This window comes from Corvus cornix, chromosome 4A (assembly GCF_000738735.6).
Source record: "Corvus cornix cornix isolate S_Up_H32 chromosome 4A, ASM73873v5, whole genome shotgun sequence".
Lineage (NCBI taxonomy): Eukaryota > Metazoa > Chordata > Aves > Passeriformes > Corvidae > Corvus > Corvus cornix.
In genome coordinates this window covers 2,617,563-2,641,219 of record NC_047058.1, presented here as the reverse complement: position 1 = coordinate 2,641,219, position 23,657 = coordinate 2,617,563, and the positions used below count along the sequence as shown (strand labels likewise).

Genomic DNA, 23,657 nt, shown 5'->3' with positions numbered 1-23,657 from the left:
CCCCAGGGGCAGCTCGGGGGGTGTTCACTGCAAGGGCAGGATGTATTTACAATTCATTTGAATATTGCTGGTGATGAGGGTGTGATTGAAGGTTTGCCTGTCCCAGGCTGTTCATGGGTGTTAATGAGGGGCTGTTCAGCACATCGGGATAGGCAGAGGTTAATGAATGTTTAGCTCTGACCCTGAGCTTTGCTGGAAGCTCAGACGGGAAAGTCCTGCCCTGAAACTTCTGGGGCTCCGAGCTAAAGTGTTGCTGAACCCTTGTAGCTTTCCTGGAAAGTGCCTGGGATTGTGCAGCTGGAAGGAAAGCAGCAGGATTTCTGCACAGAGAGCCGTGGGGAGGGAGAGGTGCCTGTAGGAGTTGCTGCTCTGTCATTGCCCAGGAAACTGCAGGAGAAAGGAGAACACAGGACTTTTAGCACAGAAACTAACACAGCTCTTCCCCCAAGGATGTGTCCCAAAACCAGAGCTTTGGCTCTAGAATAGTGTGTGTAGGAGAGTATTTCAGTAAATTGAAGTGTATAATGAAATAAAATGCTGTAGAAAGCTCTGATTCCTGTCACTGTGAGCCAGGTTTCCTTCACTCACAGGGTGTTACTGGGAGAAGCAGCTGTGCTGGGAAGTTTTTCCTCCAGACTTTGTGCCTTTGGACAAGGGCTGATTTCCTGCTTCTCTGCATTGGATGGGAGGATAACCAGGATGGGTTCTTTTCATAACCTTGAGCGGAAGGACTTGGAGATGTGTTGGTTGTGGAGAGCAAGAAGCATCTGCTTGTAGCAGTGAGGTGTGATTATATGGAAAAGAAACCCCAGGAGTTGCTCTTTCCAGCTCAGAGTGTCCATGGAGTGGATGCACCTCCAGCCAGGAATGCTGGACCTGCTTCCACATGGGCTGGAACACTTTCTATACCTTTGGAACGAAGTGAAGTCAGTTCTTTCAGATGTTATTGGATGTTCCAGGCAGGGAGCCAGGGACAGCAGGAACAGATTGTTCTCACCTGCTCTGAGGTGAGCAGGGAGCTGGATTTGGTCACACGTGTGCTCTGCTGGGCTTGTTACCTATCCCTAAGCGTTTTAGGCTGGGGCTGTCCAAGCCAAAATATTGGAATTTTCAGGTACTCCTGGGATCTTCTAATGCTGTGTTTGGCTTTGAGCAGCTGCTGTGTTCAGCTGGGCTGTCGAAGCAGGAGGGAGCACGAGTTGGAGGAGTCCTTTGCACCAGTAGATGGCACAGGCAGCAAACACTTGGGTGTAAAGTGTGCGTAAGTGGTCAAAACTTGGTGCGTTCATCCAACAGACAGTTTTTCAGCTATTTTACCAAAATTAAACCTAAAAATGGTTTGATCAAAGCTTCCTCCACCTGGTGCTTCGTGTCTTGGCTTAGTTTGTGTCTATAGTAAGGAACATTTTTATAATAGAGCTGTAACTGTGTAAAACCCTGTTAGTATCTGAGTAGAACTGTACTGCAGGCATGGGTGTGGTGACTGAGGGCGTGACACTGCCGGGATGCAAATGCAAACTCATTTACTGTAAGAGTTTCATTTACATCTGTGTTTACTGCAAAAGCATCCTGTGGGTATGGCACAACCAGCAGGATCTCTGCAGGCACTTCGGACTGCTTCGTTGGGGGAGCTGGCAGGTTCATTTTCTGACCCTATAAATTAAAAATTAGATGTAAAATTTAAATACTTCTATCAGCGTGAAGCTGGCAATGCAGTGCTTTGGATATTTCCTCTTGCAGCATGACATGTGGGTTCGTTTGGGGTTTTTCTAACCAGAAAAGCACATGAGAAATCATTAAGAACACAGTTGGTTTTGGTTCTCGGAGGAGATGCTGTTGCCCTTACAGAACCTGCTGCTCTGTGTGACTGCTGAGGTGTGGGTGGCTGTGGTGACAGACTCTTCCATTAGAGTATGTAATAGTCTAAATTAGAACTTCAGTCTCCTCCAGCCTTACTGTTGATAAAAATCTATAAAAATTGAACTTCTTTGCATATATAAATATCTTGAGGTGAAGAGCTGGAGAAAAAAAAATAGGGGGAGTGTGGAGACCTTTGAAAAACCCCCTGAGGCCTCAGGCTGGTATGAAAAGGAGCTTTAGCACCTCAGACCTGATAAACTGCTTGTCTAAACCAGGCTTTTCTGGCCGTAAGCTCAGCTCTGTGCTGCAGCCTGTTGCAGCATGGCTGTGCTCCGTGTGGCAGTGAGAAACTGTCACCTCCCACCCACAGCAGCACTCCCAGGGTCTGTGCAGGGGTCTGGGGAGCAAAGAGCCTGCTGGGACTCCAGCAAGACTGGGCTGGCTCCTGTGGACTTGATTAGTTCTCGGGAAAACTCCCCAAAATCCAGCTGTGCTCAGCAGAGTCTGGGGTCAGTGATGGCTGAAATCTCAGCACTGAACAGCCCGGCCCTGAGGAGAACTCGTGTCCCAGAATCCCAGGATGTTTGGGTTGCAAGGGACCTTAAAGCCCATCCAGTGCCACCCCCTGCCATGGGCAGGGACATCTTCCCTATCCCAGGTTGTTCCAAGCCCCGTCCAACCTGGCCTTGGACACTTCCAGGGATCCAGGGGCAGCCACAGCTGCTCTGGGCACCCTGTGCCAGGGAGGAATTTCTTCGGTATATCTGAATTTCCCATCTCTCAGTTTGAACCCAACAGTGTCCTGTCACTACTTCCTGATGAACAGTCCCTCTCCAGCCTCCTTGTAGTCCCTCAGACACTGGAAGGTCTCTTCCTCCAGAACCTTCTTTTCTGTAGGCTGAGCAGCCCCAGCTCTCCCAGCCTGTCTCCACAGGGGACGTGCTGCAGTCCGCTTAACAACTTGGCCTCCTCTGGACTCATTCCAGCAGCTCCCTGTCCTTCTGATGTTGGGGACACCAGCACTGGACACAGCACTGCAGGTGGGGCCTCAGCAGAGCTGTGCAGGACCAGATAAATGGGGTGCAGCCCCCAAACCCTCCACTTCGTATGTGAATTACCCCCCTGGGAGGGCTGAGCTCGAGGTCAGGCTTGGAGGGATTAAAGCTGCTTTGCCTGTCCTCATTCCAGGCCGGGTGGGGGATGGCTCTGCTGCCAGCTGTGGCACAGAACCCAAATGCCAGCACTGATTGAAGCTTCCAGGCTGCCACCAAAATAATTACGATACGGATAATTACAGTGACATTATTGCATTAACATTATTTCTTCATTATGAGTATATATTTGTGTTATTACCTAGGCAATAGGATGGGTGTATTTCCTGTCTTGAGAGTAATTAGAGGCTTTCTACCCACCACTCCACCTCCCAAGGAAATTATTTCTTGTAGTTCAACTATTCTGTTTACTTAAATGGGTATTCTCTCTTTTTGTGCTGTGACAGCCCTGAATTCTACCTGAACGGATGCAAAAGTGAGTTTCCTGTCTGCAGGCTCATTCTCACTGTGGATGGTGGTTTGTGTCTTGCAGAAATGTTTGGGTTCTCCTGAGCTGCTGTTCCGTTTTAGGGCTTGTTGATGTTCGAAGCTGTTGTGGGCTAAATCCATGGGTGGACACCTGATTCTGGAACATGGAACTTCCTTCCTACAGACCAAATCCCTTGTTGGTGTGGAACCCAGTGCTTTTATTCTGGAATGAGAGTGTCAGCATGTGGGATTCATCACAAACAGATCCATGCATGGAGAAGGTTTAAGAGGGATATTGGGAAGAAATCCTTCCCTGTGAGGGTGGGGAGGCCCTGGCACAGGGTGCCCAGAGAAGCTGTGGCTGCCCCTGGATCCCTGGCAGTGTCCAAAGCCAGGTTGGATGGGTTTGGAGCAACCTGGGCTAGTGGAAGGTGTCCCTGCTCATGGCAGTGGAATGAGATTACCTTAAAGGTCCCTTCCCACCCAAGCCATTCCATGGTTCTGTGGATAAACCTACGCCTTCCACCTGGTGCCCCAAAATCCCTTGGGAGGGAAGGGCTGTGGAGGGTGTGTGGCTCTGTGGGTTGATGATCTCAGTGGTCACTTGGTGATAAGTAATTCACTACTTTGGATTCTCTGCCCTTGGGAATCATAGCTTTTGTCATATGTTCTCAGCCCTTTTCCCTAATTAAGCCTTACTTTTTTTTAAAATAAGAGTGATGTAGAAGCCCCACTTCAGACCACACTTCCTTTACCAGTGTGCATTGTCACCCAGCCTAAAGCTGGAAGCAGTTACAGCTTTGCCTCATATCATGACAAAAAACCCCCAAACAGGCAGGAGGATCAGACTTTCACACAACCCAGGGCTGACACTTCCGTGGTGAGCGGAGCTGCTGCTGCTTCTCACCCATGAGCAGCCCCGGGGCACAGGAAGGCTCTGTGCTTATCAGATCCATCTGTGCCTCACTGTGAGCTGCCTTCCTGTGGGGACGAGTCCTCTTGCTCCCCTCACCGCTCCCGTGAGGAGTCGCAGGGCACTGCTGGATCCCTGGAGGATGCTCCAGAGCCACGGCTCCTTCTCTTCCCGCCCATCTCCAAGGGTTTGCCGTGGTGAGGCTGCACTGGTGGAGGTGGCTGAGCACAGCTTGCCCCAGGATTGCTGCCTGCTGGCTCTGTTTTCCCCCTGGATCAAGACCTTTGATTTGTGGCTGTCTGAGTAAAAAGTGAGCTCCAGATCTTCCCAGCCTTTAGAATCCCAGAATGGTTTGGGTTGGAAGGAACCTTAAAGCCCATCTAGTTCCAACCCCCCTGCCAGTTTACCTCCCACTCAACCAGGTTCCTGGACCAGGAACACTTTGTGTTTCTCCAATAAATATCCCATTTGCAGATGTATTGGATAACATAGGCATTTATCCTTTTGCAGACTCCCAGTATTTGTTGTTTCTCAGTGCAGCTGACGGTGTCCCTCCACAAAACTCTTCGTTCTGCTTTCTTCATATCATTTTATTTTCTTGAGTTTTTGTGTTTTCATTTATATTTTCTTTGAAAAAACCAACCAGAACCCTCTTGTGCTCGAAGGCAAGATGTGTCCTCGCTGCAGAGCTGGGATTTATGGCAGAGCACGGTGATGATTTGAACCAGATCTCACCAGGGATTTGAAGTTCCATGAGAGACTCATGGGCTGGGGCAGATGAGCCCAGAGGGAGAAATTTTGGGTGAAGGAACTCAAAGAGCAGCATGACACCAACGTTGCCAGTGCTGCTGTCCTTTTTGGGTTTGGGATGGTGCCGCTTTAGGATTTTTAGGCTGTTAAGCAGCAGGAACAGGCTGGGCTGTGGGCTTGGATGGTTTGTGTTGATTCACTTAAATAAGAAACTTCTCATTCAACCAGAACCTCAGAGCTCTCTGAGTTTCAGCTTCTGTTTCACTCAGGTTTCCTGGGAACTTTCTCTGGAGCTGTGCCGACTTTTGTGTGCCCTTTAATATCCAGTGTCCTGTGACTGTGGATTTGTCCCAGATAATGGCACTGATCACAGGACTGCTGATCTGACAGCACATGAGGGAAACAAGTCAGCCAAAACCAGAGTTTGGGCGGGTTAAAATCTTTAAAATAAGTTTTTTCCCTTAGGACCTGTGGGAGCACAAGTGCGGAGGCAAAGCTGCACATTGTGGGTGGTAAAAGCCATGACCTCCATGAGCCTCACCAAGATATTCCCTTTTCACAGCACTGTTGGGCCACTGGGAAAATGGGAGATGAGTTGAGTGGTTTATGCTCACAATTCCTTATGGCACTCGATTATGTCATTGTGTTCATCCTGCCTTTGCTGGTTGCTTGGGCTTTTCATTTTCTTCTCTGAATTCAGGGGGGAAAAAATGGGAGTAGAAGGAAACTTGAGCAAAATGGCATCAAAAATGATCATCTTGACGATTGGAGCTCTACCACGTGGTGACCATGGAGGTACCTGACCTCCAAGGATCTTCAGTCTCCCCCTCCCTTTAACCTCATGGTGGCACCTCTGCGGAGCCCAGACCAAACACTGGCCCTGACTGGCTTGGTCTGACCTAAGGTGCAGGAACAGAGCTGGAAGCAGGAACCAGAACCAGGCCTTCCCCTCTGAGGCAGTGGCATTACTACATTTTATCACCGTTATTTTGTTCTCATGGCTTTACATAACCAAATCTTTTTTTCTAAATCAGATTTTTGGCCACAGCTGTTGATCATGTAGATCAAATTCTCAGAGTTTATCACCCCAAAGGCTGCAGCTCCTCTGCCCTGATGTAACTGGCAGCATGAACCAGGCACTGCCCTGATGGGTCTGGCTTATTTTTGGTCATGGTCTTTATCAAAACATCTCTGAGAAGATTTCAGCTTTTTGTTTTTGTATTCGATGGGGTGGGCTCATATTTGGGTCACTCTCTGGAGGTTGTTTTTGGTTATTGAGATCTGAGGAGCAGAGTCCAGCAGTGCCAGGGGTGCTCTGTGTGTTTATTTACACCCAACGAGCTGGGGCTGAGGCTCACGTTTAACAGCAAAGTGAAAAGGAAGTAAGCAGTGCAGTAAAACGTGCCAAAGCTGCCTTAACCCCAGCAGGAAAACCTAACGAGTTACAGAGTTACAGAGAAACGGGGACTCTGCTCAGGATGTTGAGCAACCATGTGACAAAACAGCAAATAAAACAGTGCTGGTAAAAGATGTGTGAGGGGACAAAAAGTCTGCTTTGGTAAGAGAAGCTGTAAATCAGCCCCTTTCATGGTGAAAGGAGATCTTTGGGATTCCATAGATGGCTCGTGGTGATGGCAGAGGATGCAGAGGGCACTGGAAATGTTGGAGGACACGTGGCCCCGCTCCCAGCTCGGGGGCAGGAGTGGCTGGGGATTCTGAGCATTGTGGGGTGTCCCCTCCCCCGAGGCTGGGGCACAAATCCCGCAGAGGAGGTGAAAAGGGAAGCAGGAGGGAGGGACACCCAAAGGTGCCGTCGTGGGATGGCTCAGAGCAGCAACGACATGGAACGAAACCAGGGAATTCATGAGCCCCAGAGCTCGGGGATCACCGGGGGCTCAGGCTGGTGGCCAGGCAGGGGGTGGGCTCTGATCCCAGCGGGCTGCGCTCGCCGCTGTCCGTGCCAGCCGCCCGTGCAGGGGCAGCGCTGAGCCTCAGCACGCTCCCAAAAAGCCCCAAAAAGCTGTGTCTCTCCTCACGGGGACGGCGGCCGGGGAGGAGGCGGTGCCCGAGGGCGGTGGGAGGTTGTGCAGCTGGTGCTGGGCTGGGAGCGTGGGGCGGGCGATGGGAGCGGGGCAGGGGCGGGGCAGGGTCGGAGCAGACCCAGAGCTCTGCTTCCCCCTGACCCTGCCGCCCTCACGCACCTTGTGCCTCCCAGAGCACTCTCTGCTGCTTCTGAACAGCTCGAGCTCCCCGGGCATCCCTCAAACCACCCCTGAGGCTGCGCCCTTGCCACAATGGCTTTCCTTTTGGCCCAGCACGAATTAAACCTGGTTCTGTGCCCAAAAGCCGCTTGTCACTTCAGCGCAGAGCCAGCCCGGTGAGGGCACTGGCAGAGAGCTCAGTGCTTTGCTGCTCGGTGATAACAACGCCCTGGGGGAGGGCTGCGACCAAAGGAAACCCTTCCTGCAGAATAAAGGGGATATTTTGGGGTTTGGGGTTTTTTATTCTCGGTTACATTCTCATTCATAGGTTCCCATTCCAGTGCTGCAGACCAGATTATTCAGATTATTTTAGCGATTCACAGAATATTCTGAGTTGGAAGGGACTCCCAAGGATCACTGAGTCCAGCTTGTGGATCCTGAGACACTGAAAATACAGAGGCATGGAAAAAATACGCATGTCATGAAAATCCACCTCCTGGTAATCTGAGGAGTATCTTGATTCTCCAGGTGTTGGTAGCAGCATCACCAGGGGTTTGTGAGACCTCAGTGTGGCCCCAGCAGATCCCACCTGGAGCAGAGGTGCCCTGGGGGAGGGCAGGGCGGTGTCCCCTGAATTTGTCTCGTGTCACCAACCCCGGCCATTGCATCAACTTCCCGTAAAAAGAGATAATTAATGCTCATTTGAATAAGCCCCGTTGCCGTGGCAGGAGGGGAAGGCGCTGCTGCCTTCCCACGAGATTTTCTGGGTGGAAAACTTCAGCTGCCTGAGGTTTCTCTCATTGAACGATTTCTGAACTTCTGACACCACTTTACGTAACAGCTTTTTCCCCTCAGGAACTAGAAGTGACTCTGGGGGGGTTGGACAGGGCCACCCTGCTCCCCTCCCACGGGGGCCAAAAAGGACAGCGATGGGCTGGATTCTTGCAGCTGGAGGAATTCCCATTATCTTGGGAAACCTGTCCCTTGGCTTTTCTCGCCAGTGCAAGAAGAAGGGTAAAGTCATTTCAGAAAAGCATCTAAAATGTTCTGCAGGTGCTCAAGAGGCATCAAATCCAGGTGCTGCCACATGTTCGTGTGTATTGGTGATGCAGGGGGGAGAAGGAACCATGAATTACATTTAAAAAACATTTTTTAGAAATTATTATTTTATTATATACAACAGGAAATATAAAAATAAATATTTTTTTTCATCACTCTGCATGTGCTTCGTGGTTTCCATGAATTATCAGTGCTTGCTCAGCCATCAGGCACCGGCTCAGATTCCTGTAGGGAAGAGGTGGTGGAGTTTTCTTTTATTATGTGAAAGAGTTTTTGAAAAGAAAAAGAAAACTTCCTGTGTTCTGACAGGAACATCACCTTCACATCATTTTCCTACAATGTGTATGTCCCTTATATAAATTATAAAACAACATTTGCATAAATAAAAAACAATACTGTCACAGTATTTTACGCTTCCAAATGTAACGTTTCCAATGTTCACAGAAAAATAGCATTTTACAAGAAGGTGCAAACGAAATACTAAAGTCAAGCCCGAAGGTTCCGTGGTTTGAATTTAAAGCAAATGTTATTAAAAATACATCCATATTTGAGCCTTTCTTAAAAATCTCTTGTGGCACCTTTGACTCTGCTTCCAGGGAGTTCCCATTACAGCAAACTTCGGAAAAGTTTGGATCCTCTGTTTGAATCCTGCTGCTGTTGATGAGGAGTGGATGTGATGGCTGTAGGTCAGTTATCAGCAAAAGGGAAATAATTTGCTCCGTTTTTGGTGAAAAGAGGACCTGAAAGGCTTGATGGACACCTGGCTTGAATAAATACCCTCCATGCAAAACCCCATGGTTCAAAATCCACAACCCCGTGGTTCAAAATTCACAACCCCATGGTTCAATACTCATGGCATGGCTCCAACCCTTCTTTCCATACAGAAGTGGGAACTGATGGCACAAAAATAGTGTGTGGAAGCTTCACTGACTGTGTGATTTGGGGTGATGGCATTTGCTGCACCCCAAAATGAGGCTTCATTAATTATTTAAATGGGAAGAACCTTCTGCTCCTCACTCCGTGCTCAGCGTGGCTGGAGCAGGCTCTGGGCACTTTCTGGAGAAGCAGTCTCTGCTGGATTGTCTTGTGCTTCAGAAACAGAACATTGTGGCATCCAGTACTTTTTAGGATCAAATTCTTTCTGCACAGCAAGACCTGGAATCTTTGCTGTTTCTTGCTGATCAGGGCATGGCTGGGTGATGCCATGGGTCACGGTGGGGCACGGTGTCACCTCTGCCATGGGTCCGTGACCTCCTGCTGCCCAGCTGAGGAATAGAAATGCTCCTGTTTGTATTCAGTGAAAATTTGCAACTGAAGTATTAAATCAACACATTTTTGGTCAGGTTTGGGGTGTTTTGGGGGGGTGTTGTTTGTTTATTCCAACCCTCACTGAAAGCAGAAGTTTGAGTTGTTGTTTGCAGCGTCCTGAGGGAAAAAATTGTGGCAAAGGCCAAAATCTAATGAATATTGGGAGTGCTGGCAGCTGTTTGGGAAGGGCAGCTCTAGTATTCCATGGTGTCCTCCCCGAGCACATCCCTGGAGTGCTTCCTGCCGTAGCTGAGGGGCTGGAGCTGGATGCTGTCCTGCAGATCCTGCCTGGAGAGGCGTCTCCTGAACTCATCCGTGGTGAAGTAGTAGATGACGGGATCCACGCAGGAGTTGAGGCTGGCCAGGCACAAAGCCACAGCGTGGAACACCGAGATCTGCACGCAGCCCTCCTGGATCTGCCTGGTTTTTACAAAGAAATCCAGTGGGAAGCTGATGTGATAAGGTGCAAAGCAAATCAGGAACACCAGGGCGCAGGTGAGGATCATCTTTAAAGCCTTTTTCTTCTCTCCCAGGTCCCGAGAAGCAGAGTTCCTCTCCTTTAGTGATAAGACTGTCTTCCAGGAGCAGTACAGGATGATGAGCAGGGGGGTCACAAACCCCACCAACTCCCCTAAGGTCATCAGTGTGATGGAGGTGGGGAGGTCGAGTTTCTTGATGGGAAGATCCACGAAACAGGTGTTTTTATCATCCTGGTGCAGCCTGAGGAGTGGGAAAGGCAGGCAGCCCACACAGACCACGACCCAGCCCACGATGCTGATGTAGACATCGCAGATACGCCTGCAGTCGCTGAATTTGAAGGGGTGCATGAGGAACAGGTACCTCCTCACGCTGATGCACACCAAGAAGTAGATGCTGGCGTACATATTGACGTACTTCAGGTAGAAGCAGAGCATGCAGAGGCCTCCTCCGAACTCCCACGTGCCCGTCAGGTAGTAAAAAATCCTCAGGGGCAAGGACAGCACCTGTGATAAGTCAGCAATGGCTAAATTGATCATAAATATCACGGCCCTTTTAGTCTCTTTCATGTATCCATAGAAGACCCACAAGGCCAGGGTGTTCCCGATGAGCCCAGGGATCAGGATCACGGTGTAGGTGACAGCGTAGTAGGCCTTGAGGTCTGTCTCACTGCAATTGGAGCTGTTGCTCATGGTTGTTCTCCAGCTCCGTGCTCAGCCCCAGCATCATAACACGTCCATCCCGCCTGTCCTGCAGCCAGGGTGGCCTCAGGATCCAAAGGGAACAGTCCAGCCCTGGAATCCCTGTGGGAGGCTCTGCTCACCGGCTCATCGTGGGGGGCTTTGGCGTGGGGGGAGTTAATTCAAGTCCTGCCCTCGTGCCCTGCTCATGCTCTGGGTCAGAGCTCGCTGGGGTCACTTGCAGGATGAGCAGGAGGGATCCACACTGGGAAAAGCATCGCCCTGTGCCCGAGTGGACACTTCCTCACCGGAGCTGTCTCTGTCACCTTTTGGGTGGCATTTCAGCCTCTTCTCTCAGCACAAGGGTTCAACAACTGACGCAGCCCCGCAGCTGGAAGACAGAAAGGTGCAGTTGGAGCATTGTTGGGAGATGGGGTGGAACAGAGCAAGAGTTATGGGAGAACTGGAAGGAGCTGGAGCATCTCTCCAGCAGAAACCTGTGTGGCTTTGGTGCTGATCAGCTCTTCTGCTGCCCAGCAAGCACCATGCCCTGTCCAGTGGAGATGCAAAACCACCAATAAATGGAAATTGTGTTCATTTTGTGCTACAAACCTGGGGGCATTGCTCTTCCTGTGTCCAAGCACGTGGTCAGTGCTGAGATGCTCCGGTGAGCGCTGGACCCACCTCCCTCGCTGGGGATACTCTCACTTCCCACAAACTCCTGAGGGGAACATCCCCTGGCTTCCCGGGAAAGCCCTCTGGAGGTTCCTGCCCTCCCCAGCTGCAGATGACAGAAGGAAATGTGCTCGTGTAACACATGCGCACCCAAACCTTTGCCCCGCTGCAGCCACCGCCGCTGCCTCACTGTGGGTGGAAGTCCCAGGTCAGTGGCTTTCACCAAACCAGGGTCAACTTTTTGATTTTGCTTTTATAAATAGGACATGAATCATCCTTTGCAGAACTACCCTGCATTTCATCCAATTCGAGTTTCTCACAGCTGCTTTTTCTAAGCCTGTCCTTACCCACTGTGCACGTCTGCGGCTGTTGGTAATACCAGAACCGGTACTAAGGAGGCTGGAGGTGGATTTTATTTTAAATTGTTTGCAGGCCAAACAGGTGATGTTATCTGAATGTGTCAGACACAAAGACCTCAGCCAGATCTGATAAATCTAGAGGAAATTCAGATCTCTTCCCAGACCTTCTCAGGTTTTTCTTTGGCTTCCACATGAAGGATTATCCTCCAGCTCAAAGTGGGAGAAGTTCATAGGTACCATCCCAGATGCCAAAGGCACATTTACTTGATTTAAAACGTTTCAATTTTTTAAATTTAATTTTTTTAATTTAATTTTTTAAATTTTAATTTTAAAGATAAAGTGACATCTGCTGCAGTCCCTGCTGGTTTTTTTTCCAGTGCTGAGGTACAAAATGTGAACACTTATTAATGGTGTTCAACACGTGCTGGCACTGAAACTTTGAAGTAGTTTTGAGTGGAAACAGAAAATCTGCTACAAAAGGAAACATGTCTACTTTTGTATTTTCACTCGCCAAGGAAACTGAGATGTCTTTCTTCCTTCCTTCTAGAGAGGGAGCATCTAACCCAACCAGTGGAGTAAAATGGCTTGTGAAATGATCCTGTTATGCTTCAGAAGTGACAATTTATCATATTTTTTATTTTAGTAATTTTTCTTATTAATTTCTACTAGCTTGTCTTTCCTCTCCTGTTGGCAGGGGCTCCTGTCACCCACTCAGGAAGACTCAATCATGCTCCTTTTCCTCCGGCCGCATTCCCACGTGGGAAAACCCACCTCAACTCCATCTCTGGACCATGGCACACACAAGGGGAAGGACAAGGTGCAGCCTCAGCCCTTCCACATGTGCACATCTTATTTTTCCTGCTGCCCCCCAGCTCCTGCCCTTCCCCATCCCCACTGCACAGCAGCTTTGCTGGAACTCCATTCCCTGCTCCCTCCAGCCAGGCCCTGGGGCAGGGAGGCACTTGCAGCACTTTCTTCCTCTCCCTGTGGCACGAGGGGTCCCCAAGGCCCAGCTGAAGGTGAGGAGCAGCAAGGGGGCTCAGCCTGGGCACCCAGAGGCACCCTTGGAGCTGGGGAGGGGGTGTAAAAACACAGCAGTGTGAGAAACGGTGCTTTGGAAATTCCAAGCAGCAACATCACAGAGTTCAGCCCCATGTGCTGTGTAAAAAACCAGCAGGATGCTAAAAAAATCTCCAGAAAGAGGAAATTTGGGTTTTCATGCTCTGTGCTGGCTTCCCCTCACTGCGAGGGGGTGGGTGAGAGACTCCCCACAGGCACAGCCTCCTTCTTCCCCTGAGCAGCTTTTCCCCCTGATTTTTCCATGGGTACCCCCCAAATCAGCCATGCTGGGGCACTGGATGAAGATTTGTGCATAATGAGCCGGAACAGCAGGTAAGGGTTGCAGCCAGCCTAAAATCAGCTGGTGAGAGCTGGACACATCCTGGGTAAAGCATTTTCCGTGTGCTGGAGGGCAGCCGTGTATCCCTCTGCTCCGTGAAAGCCCCCTCAGGAGCCGGGGGTGTGGGACAGAGCCCCCCTGTGACCAGGATGAGGGGCTGCTCCCACACCCTCAGCGGAGCTCAGGCTCCTCGCCTGAGGCTGGTTAGAGGTGTCCAGGCCAATGTGGATCCTCCTTAGCAAATCCTGGGGAGTTTAACCCACAGCAGCTCCTAAACCCAGCTGCGGGGAAGAGGGTTTGAAAGCAGCTCCTGGCTGGGCTCGGTTTGTGGGTGCTGTCCCTCCTGCAGCCTCGTGCCTGGAGCCCTCTCAGAGCTGGGATCTGCCAGCACCTCCTGCTCCTCCCCAGAGCCAGTGAGGGACCAGCCTGGATGGATCCTCCACCAAGCCCTGCTCTTGCTGCTGGCCCAGGTGAGCTGGGGGTGCTCAGGCTCCCAGTGTTCAGTGTGGGGGGTATTTTAAGAACACATAAAACCGGTGGCTGGGGCACAGCAGCAGCACCCTGGTGTTCCCTGCTCACTTACCCTCCTGAGGGAGCTGGGCCGGGTTGTGCCTGCTGCCTCTCTTGTGTTTTCCCTTCTTCTCCTCCACAACCTAAAATAAAAGCAGAACATGCACCAGGGAAACATCAAATGGAAATTCAGTTTCCTGTGTGAGTGGAGGTGGGGTGAGGGTGGCTCTGTCCCTCCAAAGGGGCCCTGTGGGGAGGGGACAGCTGGCCCAGGGGTGGGCTGGGCTTCTCCCAGTGCCCACTCTGTTCTCTGGCTCACCTGAAGTGCTGCTGTCCTGCTTTGGCAGGAAGTAGAATTTACAAAGTATGAACTGAAAATAGAAGTGATAAAACCAGAAACTGAATGTTGCATGGGGTTGGCTTTTTGTTCTGTTAACAAATGACAGAGGAAGAGGCTTCTCTGCCTTGAAGTAGTTTCCTGGTAGATATTTGGGATTTAGATCTTTCTCCATAGGAGCGAGGTTGCCCCTTGCTGTGCTAACTGAATTCCAAGAATATGCCGGAAAAAGATAAATGCTCTGGTTTAATGCCATGTGAAATACTCTGCTTTTGCCTTTTAATCCTTTGCAAAAGCTCTTGTCCTCCTTTGTTAATATTTATCCTGGTTAAGAAGGGAAAATAACCTGGAGCAGCAGTGCTGTGTGTCAGCCTAATCCCCCACCGTCCTTCTCCCTTCCTGGCAAACCCTGATGTCCCTGGAAGATGTTCCTGGCACCAAAGTCGTGAGTTATCCCCTCAAACCCTCAGCACATGCCCCCCAGGGATGCACAGCCGTGCCCCTGTGCTGTGATAACCCTGTCCTCTTCCTCCCTGCTTATTGTAATTAGATGGAAATTGGCCCGTGGAAAATCAGCGTGGTGCCACTTGTGAGGAACAGGCCACTTGGGAAAACTCGTGGGACAAATAGAGGGAGACAAACCCAAGGAAAACCCGGAGCCGTGGGAATTGGGTCAGTTATCCCTGTGCTGGGGGGATGGGGCTGTGTGGCCTCAGAGGCCCCTTACAGTCGAGTCCCATCCCAGGTAGTGCTGGGTTTCCAGAGGCTGAGAATCGCTGGAGTTGGGGTTGATCCTTACATTCAGCTGCTCACACAATGGTAGCAGAAAACACAGTTTCAATCTTCAAGGCTGGGTGTTTTAGCTCCAGCCATCCCCCTCCTCTCCCTCAGATGCTCAGAGCGTCCCACGGGCACACACAGGAGCTCTTCAATAAATGAACTATTAGCTCCTTACCTATAGCTGGGCTGACTCTGAATCGCCTCCCTTCTACCCTTTTACTCTGGGAGTCGCACCAGGTCTGTGGTGAAGGCAGGACCCCCCTGGCTGTCCCCGGGCTGTCCCATCCCCTCTCAGCACTCCCGGAGGAGCCGCGCCAAATCTACAGCAATCGAAAAAAGCCCAATTTAACCCGCCAGGCCAGAGCCGAAGGTGGCCGGGACGGAGGAGATCAGCCCTACCTTTGGTGTCCCGGGGGCTGCTGCCGTGTGTCCCGCGGGGCTGCAGCAGGTCCCCCGGCGGGTCCCTCCCTCGCCGCGCAAAGCAAAAGCGCAACTGCGGGGAGCGGCTGCGCCGTGGGGAGCGGGACGGGCACGGCGGGGCCCGCGGCACCGCTTCGGGGTGTCCCTGCCCCGGATCCTGCCTGGCATCGCCCGCTTTCCTTCTCTTTTTGCGGTTTTACAGATGTTCGTAAAGGTGCTGGTGGCCTCGGGGTGTTTTGGCTGCTGTGGTGGTCTCGGGGTGTTTTGGGAGCTGTCGCTGTGAGGTTGGTGTCACCCCAGCAGCTGGTCCTGCTGCCGGGGGTGGGGGTTAGGGGGGCTTGACCCCTCAGCTACCGGGGACAGGGACCCGCTGGCAGAGCCCCTCTGTGACGGGCACGGAGCTGAGGCCGAGGGAATGAGAGGATTCATCCATTATTTTCCTTCCGCAGCCTGCTGGGAAAGGCTCCTTCCCTCTCGCCTGGATGTTCCCACCCCTGTGCTGCAGTCCCTGCTCCCGGTGCTTTGGGGGGCTTTAGGGTCCCCCCGAGGCTGATCGAGGGAAGGTTTGGGCTCCCCAAAAGCAGCGAGTTCTCCTTAGTCATTATTGCCTTATTCAGGGGATTCCCGCAGCTCTCATGGAGCAAAGCAGGGTGAGCTCCAAGGGCTCTCCTTTTCCAAACGTGCCATGAAGTGGTGTCACCCACGGCCACATCCCTGGACCATCGTGGTCCTCGGCCATCGGCAGAGGGCAGAGCTGGCTGCGCTTTGAGGTTGAAAAGCAGCACTTCTCTGCTTATCCGGCGGAGGACTCCGGCTCACGAAACATCAAGAGTTCTTGCTAAGATCAAGAGGGAGCAACGATTCAATTGCTTAATCTGAAAAAGTGACTTTTAAACCCATTTCTGGAGAAGTTCTGAAGAGATTTGCAACTTTTAAATTTGCGTTTATTCATTTTTCTTACGCACCTTCCCAGGAGAGCAGCATACATATATTATACATTATACATCATACATACATTATATTACATTACACCTGCTCCTTTAAAGCACCATTGATTTACTCATATCACAATTCCAACTTAGGCTCTGTAGCTCTTTACACTCCTTTTTATGGTGGTTTGCAGGAGGCTGATGGCTCTTACAGCCTTGCAGAGCACAGGATTTGTCACCCTGTGGTGGCCCAGCCCCTCTCTAAGGCTCTGTGGATCCCATCTCCCAAAAATGCAGCCCTGTTCCTGTTCCAACAGCTGATGCTCCTGCTGGTTAAAGCTTCCAGCTTTATTCTGAAGCTGCTGATGATTTGATGGGTTTTAATTAATGTGGGAGTCAAAGCTTTCAGCACTGTGGGATCTTCTTGTCAGAGCTGTCCCCGTGGTGCAGGGCTGGGTTTTGGCCTGATACTTTTGGGCTGGCAGCAGGGGGGTTGGGGTTTAGGGGGCTCGTTGGTGTTGAGGTCTCACAGAGCTCTCCATGGAGGATGCTGCCTCAGCTCATGTCAGACCAGGGCTGTTTCCCTAATTTCAGCAGGATCTGGGATGTGAAACTTTCCCAGCACCTCCCAGCAGCTGCCTCTGCTGTGCTCTCATTTATTCCCTCTCCCCAGAACTGTGTGATGTGACACCTGGGGGTCCCCAAGCTCCCCTTGCCCCACCAGCATTTCCTTGTGTGACCCTGGCACCTCCCTGCCTCCCGCAAGGATCGAGGGGGATGGTTTGGAGGTGACTTTAACAGACAACAAAATTGAGGCCAGTCCAGGAATCACCAAACCCCTGGGGCTGAGCAGCACCTGGGCTCGGGGATGGGCTCCTTTGCTTTTCCCCCTCTGGCATGTGATGGATGCTTTGTTTCACTTCCGTTTCCACAGCAGCCAGCCTGGTTATGGCAAGGCAGAGCCTGAGCTCGGGGCAGTGAGTGGATGCAGGGTGCTGAGGGAGGTTTTGTTTCAAAACCACCTTGCAGAGCACCCCCAAATCCAGTTTTGCTGGTGCCACGCTCCATGGGCGCTGCCATCAGCATCCATCCCATTTCCCATCACTCTGGGAGTGTTCCTGGGGTGTGGGGTGGGAACTGAGGGTGCCTTTACCAGCAGGCAAGTGCCAGTCTCTGAGTTCTGCTGTCCCCAGGAAAAACCCTGGCTGGACCTCCCAATCCTGCTGTAGTTGAGGCCACTAAAAATCAGGAGGTCTTGGAGCTGGGCACCAAATCCCAAAACAATTATTTTACCGCATAGAGTAAAAACTTAAAATTGTTATATTTTTATCTTTACTTACATTTTTATCTTATAAGAATTGGAAGTTCTCAGTTTATTTAAGCTTGTGCTTCGTGACCTTGTGGGAGATCCCCAGAGAGAGCCAGCTCAGGTCTTTCTGAGCTGCACTGCCTGTCTTTAATAGAAATAATTCCTGGGAAGAGGTTGTCTGTCTGCTCTCCGCACGGCTGGGGCTGCCCCAGGGGAAGGGCGTGTCTGGAAACGGGGAGCAGGCACAGGTCCATGGATGCAGCTCCCGGCATCAGCAGGGCTCACGTGGAGCCAGGGATGCAGCCGTGCTGCTGACACCAGGCTGAGGGCTAAAAACTGCTGGATTTTCCTGCCCTGTGTGCCTGCAGCAGGGAATTCTCTTTAAAAACCAAAAAATCCCTGCAGAAGGAGCAGGGCTGAGCGATGGCGTGGCAGCGCCTGCTGGGAAGGATGTGCTGGCTGTGCAGGGATGAGGCTTTGGCTGTTCCTTGGAATGCTGAGCACCCTCCCAGTGCTGAACGCTGCCACGGCATCCACGCAGAATTCCCAAATCCTCTCCCCTGTGCCCTGAACAGGACCCTGGAGCATGGGAGGGGCTGATGGACACACCTGGGGCCATCACACAGTGCTGTCCCACCACACCCCAAACTTGGGCTTTGCAGGGTGTTGCTGGCTGAGCACATGAATAAAAAATTGGATTGGGATCTGATGAAATCATGGCTGTCTGGAAAACGGCTCCCTGGCTTGGAGAACCTCTCCCTGGCTCGGCTGGGTTTGAAGCAGCAAAATTCACTTTCCGTGCGTTGGAGTTGTGCTCAGGATTGGAGCTGTTGGTGTTTGTTCCCTTGCCAGGGACAGCACTTCCCCTCTCCAGCACGAGGTGGGTGGGTGGAGGAGCTGCTCCTTGCCAGCAGTGGTGCCAAAAATCAGGAAAGGAGTCTGAAGCTCGGTGGTGAGGACTCTGCAGAGCCTGAGTGGTTTTCCAGAGGCAAAACTGGGATTTCCAGAGGCAAAAATTTGGGGCTGGACTGGGAGCATGTGGTCATGGAGGGAGGATAAAGGTATTTTTAGCAAGGAGAAAAGCAGCTTCTATCCCTCCCTGTGGGGCCCTGAAATGTGCCGTGCAAGGGACAGCTTGGATACTCCCAAGTACTGCATAATTTTAGGGATATGTAAGTGTAGAGTTAGATGGGATCTTGGGAAAAAATTGTTCCCTGTGAGGGTGGGGAGGCCCTGGCACAGGGTGCCCAGAGAAGCTGTGGCTGCCCCTGGATCCCTGGAAGTGTCCAAGGCCAGGTTGGATGGGGCTTGGAGCAGCCTGGGATAGGGGAAGGTGTCCCTGCCCATGGCAGGGGTGGAATGGGATGAGCTGTGACGTCTCTCCCAATGCAAACCATTCCATGATGATCCTGTGACTGATAAAACAGGAGGCTGGCAGGCATTGGAAGGGCAGGAAGCACCAGTTTGTACCGGAAAAGGATATTTCTTCAGGGATTGATTTACAGAAAACCCAGCAGAATCCCTGCTATCCAGGTGTCCAACCCAGCGAGGGATTCTTCTGCTGCATTTCCCGTGCCTGGGGCAGGGACAGCCCGAGGGAGGGTTTGATGCTGAGTCTCCACGTGACAGATTAGTGAGAGTTTTGGGTTTGCTTTCTCTTTCCTGTGCTCTGTTTGGAAAGGGCAAGCTGTGTTGCAGAAATGTCAGAAAAGCAATCTGAAAAACAACCTGGCAAAATCCCAGTGGGAACTGGAGCTCCTGGGAAACCTGGAGCTGGTGCTGCTAGTGAAGCTGGAGCCACAATCCAGGATTTGCTGTTGCTCAGGGGGGCTTATAAATGACCTGTCTCTGGTCACTGAGGGCCACCTGGATGCCCAGCCCGTCTTTTCGGGGTTGTGCCATTCCCAAAGCACCCGGGAAAAGCCACACTCCTGGTGAAGATCCTGCTGCTGTGGCTTGTCCTGTCTGTGGGAGCTGCCTGGAGCCAGTCCCGGCATCGGTGAGGTTTCCTTGGGTTTCCTGTTTTGCCTCTGCCCGCTGCTGGGTTTGGGCCATCTGAAACAGCATTTTTCCAGCCCTGAAAGCTCTTTTTCCAACCCGCCCTCCCCCCCCAGCAAACAAGGAAAACATGGCCTTTTGTTATTTATATTTTTTGTGAGAGGAGGAGGAGATTTAGGACAGTATGAGCCTCAGGGCAGCGGCTTTTCTGCCTGTTCCCGGCGTTTGCTGCCTGTTGCCGGGGTTTGCTGCCTGTCTCTGGCACACTTTAAGTACCAAAGCAAATTCCTCCAGTTTGTCTGGATCTCCCATCTGGTCTCCCCCCATCCAGCCTCAGCACTGTGAGGGCAAACCACCACCCATTCCGTGCTTCCCAGAAACGCTGCGCGGGGTGGAAATGTGCATCCAATCATGGGAAAAGCTGTTTTCTATCAATCCCTCTCTGCCTATGTTTACTTATAAAATTCCCTGAGGGTTTTTTGGGAGGAGGAGACCTCAGAACCCCTGCACAGGCCACTGTTCGAGGCCTCTCTGAGCCCCAAACTGGGGTGTCCCCCCCAAATTATGTCACTGCTCTAAGAGCAGATGTGGGGCAAAATATTTCTAAGCACTTAAAATAACACTCCTGAAGCTCAAATACACATTGGGATCATTTTTATTTCCTCAGGGTTTGAAGCTTTCAGGGTGTACTGGAGTCAGTTTTGTAAATTTTCTCTGTACCCAGCGAGGGTTGGGATAGTTTTTGGTGTTCAAAGCAAAACTGAAGGTTTGGATAACATCTTAATGTGCAACCACATGCGTCAGCAACATGACAAATAACACATGACTCCCAACAACACAAGAGACACCAACGACAGGTCCCCGTTTTTGCAGCTCACACCAGAACTCTAATGTGAGTTAATGTGCCCTGGGAGGTGTCACATCTCCCTCTTTGCTCGTGGCATATCTATCACAATTTGTCTTCCAAATATTGATCCCCCATAATCAGCCGAGCACCTGCAGCTGCCAGGAGCCAGGTGGATCCCTTTGCTCAGCTCTGGGTGCCTTTTCCAGCAGCATGAGCTGAGCCCAGTTTGTTTGAGCTCTCCCTGTAACACTGATGTGGTATAGGTTAATACTCTCTGCTTGGTACAGTTATAGTCGTGCAGTCCGGATTAGGCTGGATCGGACCCAGGCAATGGAATTTTTGTAGTGGAAAAAGGTTCAGTTTATGAGGAGATAATGAACCATCCTGATCCAGAGCCTTGTGTGAGCGTGGTGGATGCTCCAGGTGACAGTGGCTGTAGGTACCCGGGATCGGGGCTGGCATTCCCAGAGCTGTGCCAAGGCTGAGCTGCTCACTCACAGCTCAGGATTCAGAAGGATTCCCAAAAATGGCAAATATGCAGAAGCACAGAAACACCTGAAATGAGGCACCTGAAGCCACTGCAGTTCAGCACAGGAGAAACTTCAGCATCAACAACGGCTTTCGAGGGGATAGAAGGCAACAGTCCCCAGCAGCAACAACACAACCATCAAACCTTTTGGCATCACAACGTCCTTATGGATCAGGTCCTGGCACCTGCAGCACACGAGGACAATTGGAGAGTGTCCCAGTCCTCACTGCAGCTCTGGGAAGCCCCTGCACGGACAGGGCTGGCTGATGCTCACGAGATGGACTCCAGCAGCAGCTCGTCGGGCGGCACGGGGGGGATGTCCATGCTGTTTATTTGGCCAAAGAACTTGGGAAGAGACCAGAACTTGAGGCGAGGGAGATTCCTCTTCCTGACGCGGATGTCGTGGGCAGTGTCGGTGCCAGAGGCGCTGCTCCGGCGGGGCGGGAGCCGGGCTCGCAGGGCCACGCAGCCGTGGCGCAGCAGCTGCGCCTGGAACTCGGAGGTCATGAAGTAGTAGAGGACAGGGTCCAGGCAGCAGTTGAGGCTGGCCAGGCACAGGGAGATGGGGTGGAAGCGCAGCGCGCTCCGGTGCACGGCGCAGCCCCGGATGATGTTCTCGATCACCATCATGAAGAAGGGGAAGTTGATGTGGTAGGGGGTGAAGCAGATGAAGAAGACGGCGGCGCACATGAGGACCATCCTCAGGGCCTTCCGCTTCTCGCCAGCGTCCTGCAGCGCCGTGGGGCCGTCCCGCAGGGAATGCCACATCCTCCACGTGCACCAGGCAATGGTGCTGAAGGGGATGACGAAGCCGAACAGCTCAGCCACCGTCACCAGCGCGATGGCGGCCCCTGGGCTGAGCTGCTTCACGCCAAGGTCCGAGAAGCAGCTGTTGATGGAGTTGGACAGGGCTGGGCTCCTGACGATGATGAGGGGCAGGCAGGCGGCCCCCACCAGGAGCCAGACCAGGGCGCTGATGGCCACGTCGTAGCGGCGCTTCCAGCTCTTGGCTCGGAAGGGGTGCAGCAGGAACAGGTAGCGCTGGATGCTGATGCAGGTGAGGAAGCAGATGCTGGCGTACATGTTGAGGTACTTCAGGTAGAAGCACACCTGGCACAGGAAGCTCCCGAAGGGCCAGGTGTGGTTGATGTAGTAGTAAGTCCGCAGGGGCAGTGAGAGGACGTGGGCCAGGTCGGCCACGGCCAGGTTGATCATGAAGATGACGGCTTTGCTCTTCCTGCTGAGGAACCGGCACAGGACCCACAGGGCAGCGCTGTTGGCCAGCAGCCCCGGGATGAAGATGAGGGTGTAGGTGGTGGCGTAGAGGGTGGACTGGAAGGACATCTGGGGGTCAGAACAGTTCCCGGAGGACACGTTGCTCTCCATCCTGGCCGGGTCTCTTCACTCATGGGGCGGTCACGGCAGGGGGAGGCGTTCTGGAGTGGGGAAAAAGGTGCTGTAAAGCCAAAATCTCTCCACGGAGTAAATGCGCTTTAGGACAGAAGAGTAAGATGTGTGTGGGTGTGTGTGCAAGTCAGTGTGAGTGTGAGTGGGGAAGGGGGACCCCACTCCCAGGGAGGGATTCCAGGCATCTTCCACCCTCTCCTTGCAGAGGTGCTCTGTGGGATCTCGTGAGATGCCCCAATTACAGTGAACACACTGAGCTCCGTAACATCCCTCCCTTTATTGCCAGAGAGCTTCTGCAGCTCCCTGGGTTTTCCAGGACCACTTTTAATTCATCAAGTTTTCCATCACACTCTGTCAAATTGGTGCTCTACATCTATGAGCAATTTCAGCTGGACTGTAAATAAATAGGGATTTGAAATGGATTTAGGCACTGTCTTTGCAGATCTGTGCAGGGATGTGATGTGAATCGGCAGCAAAGGCAGTAATTAACATCCGCAGGCAGCTGAGGCTGGGGACAGCTGCAGACAGATCCATCAGCTCCGGCTCCAGAGTTAAGGCTGGATTTATAAGTTAATAACTGGCCAAGCACACGCCAGTTGCTCTGCTGGTCCTGCTAACTCAATTCCGGCACTCCCGGCACATTGTGCAGGCATCGCGCTGGGGCAGCAGGAATTATCCCTCAGCAGCAGGAATTATCCTTCAGCAACTGCTCAGGACATGCAGGGAGATAAATACACCTCCCTTCTAGTTAAAGTAGAAATTCTTCTCATCCATTTACTCATCCCAGCTCACCCAGTGCTGAGGGGATTTATTAACGGGTCACGGGGAGTTCAGGTGCTCCTGCTGCTCCCTGGAGAGGGGATGGATTTTGTCATTCATGAGCAGATCCCATGGGAAACAATCTGTTCTTTTGGGAAGAGGGGATTTGGCAGCAGCAGGATACAAACCCAGGGGTTGCAGTGGGATTTTCCCCTTGGAAATGGAGCCTGTGAGGGGTGGGCAGCCTGCCCTGCCCTTCCCTGCCTGGAGCTGGGGCTGGCAGAGCCCTCAGCACCTCCTGTCACTGTCACCCAGCCCCTCAGCAGTGGTAATTAATTAAGAAGCAGCCATGGTGCTGTTTCCCAGAGCCCTGAGCCAGAGTTTGTCACAGGGATGGATTTCCAGGAGCGAATCCATGCCAATGCTTCAAGGTACAGGATGAAGTCTCCTGCATCCTGCTCCTCCTCACCTGGGCAGCTCTTTGGTGGGCTTACCATGTTTTCAGGTTCAGAAAGAAATCATTATTTTAGATATTTTATATTTTTATGTGCACATAAATATATAAAATACAGCCCCGGCCTCTCGGCTGGCTGCCCCCCACGCTCAGCTCTGGTGTGAGGAGGGTCAGTGC

General features: G+C 52.0%; 2 protein-coding genes and 1 long non-coding RNA gene across 5 annotated transcripts in view; 1 reads left to right on the top strand and 2 right to left on the bottom strand.

Moving 5' to 3' along the window:
- Positions 1–8,282: 8,282 nt before the first annotated feature.
- GPR174 (G protein-coupled receptor 174) lies at positions 8,283–15,556 on the bottom strand. Of its 2 annotated transcripts, XM_010402735.3 has the most exons (3): positions 15,228–15,556; positions 13,785–13,854; positions 8,283–11,159 (listed from the first exon to the last, which is right to left on the bottom strand). In XM_010402735.3, exon 3 carries the CDS (start codon positions 10,778–10,780, stop codon positions 9,806–9,808), a length of 975 nt encoding a protein of 324 aa, XP_010401037.1. In that variant the 5' UTR covers positions 10,781–11,159; positions 13,785–13,854; positions 15,228–15,556; the 3' UTR covers positions 8,283–9,805. The 2 variants fall into 2 exon arrangements, with proteins under 2 accessions (XP_010401037.1, XP_019143352.1); XM_019287807.3 differs by lacking the exons at positions 13,785–13,854; positions 15,228–15,556 and adding an exon at positions 11,381–12,037.
- The window catches only part of LOC120412034, a 24,860-nt gene continuing 13,945 nt past the window's right edge, over positions 12,743–23,657 (top strand). The window contains exon 1 of the long non-coding RNA XR_005604695.1: positions 12,743–13,194. This is a non-coding gene — a long non-coding RNA (uncharacterized LOC120412034). The remainder of the gene's footprint in view (positions 13,195–23,657) is intronic.
- Positions 20,122–23,657, bottom strand: part of LOC104691292 (putative P2Y purinoceptor 10) — a 5,768-nt gene continuing 2,232 nt past the window's right edge. For both annotated transcript variants that reach the window (XM_019287805.3, XM_010402734.4), the window contains one exon: positions 20,122–22,296. In XM_019287805.3, the coding sequence (XP_019143350.2) occupies positions 21,131–22,246 (1,116 nt within the window). In that variant the 5' untranslated portion in view covers positions 22,247–22,296 and the 3' untranslated portion in view covers positions 20,122–21,130. The remainder of the gene's footprint in view (positions 22,297–23,657) is intronic.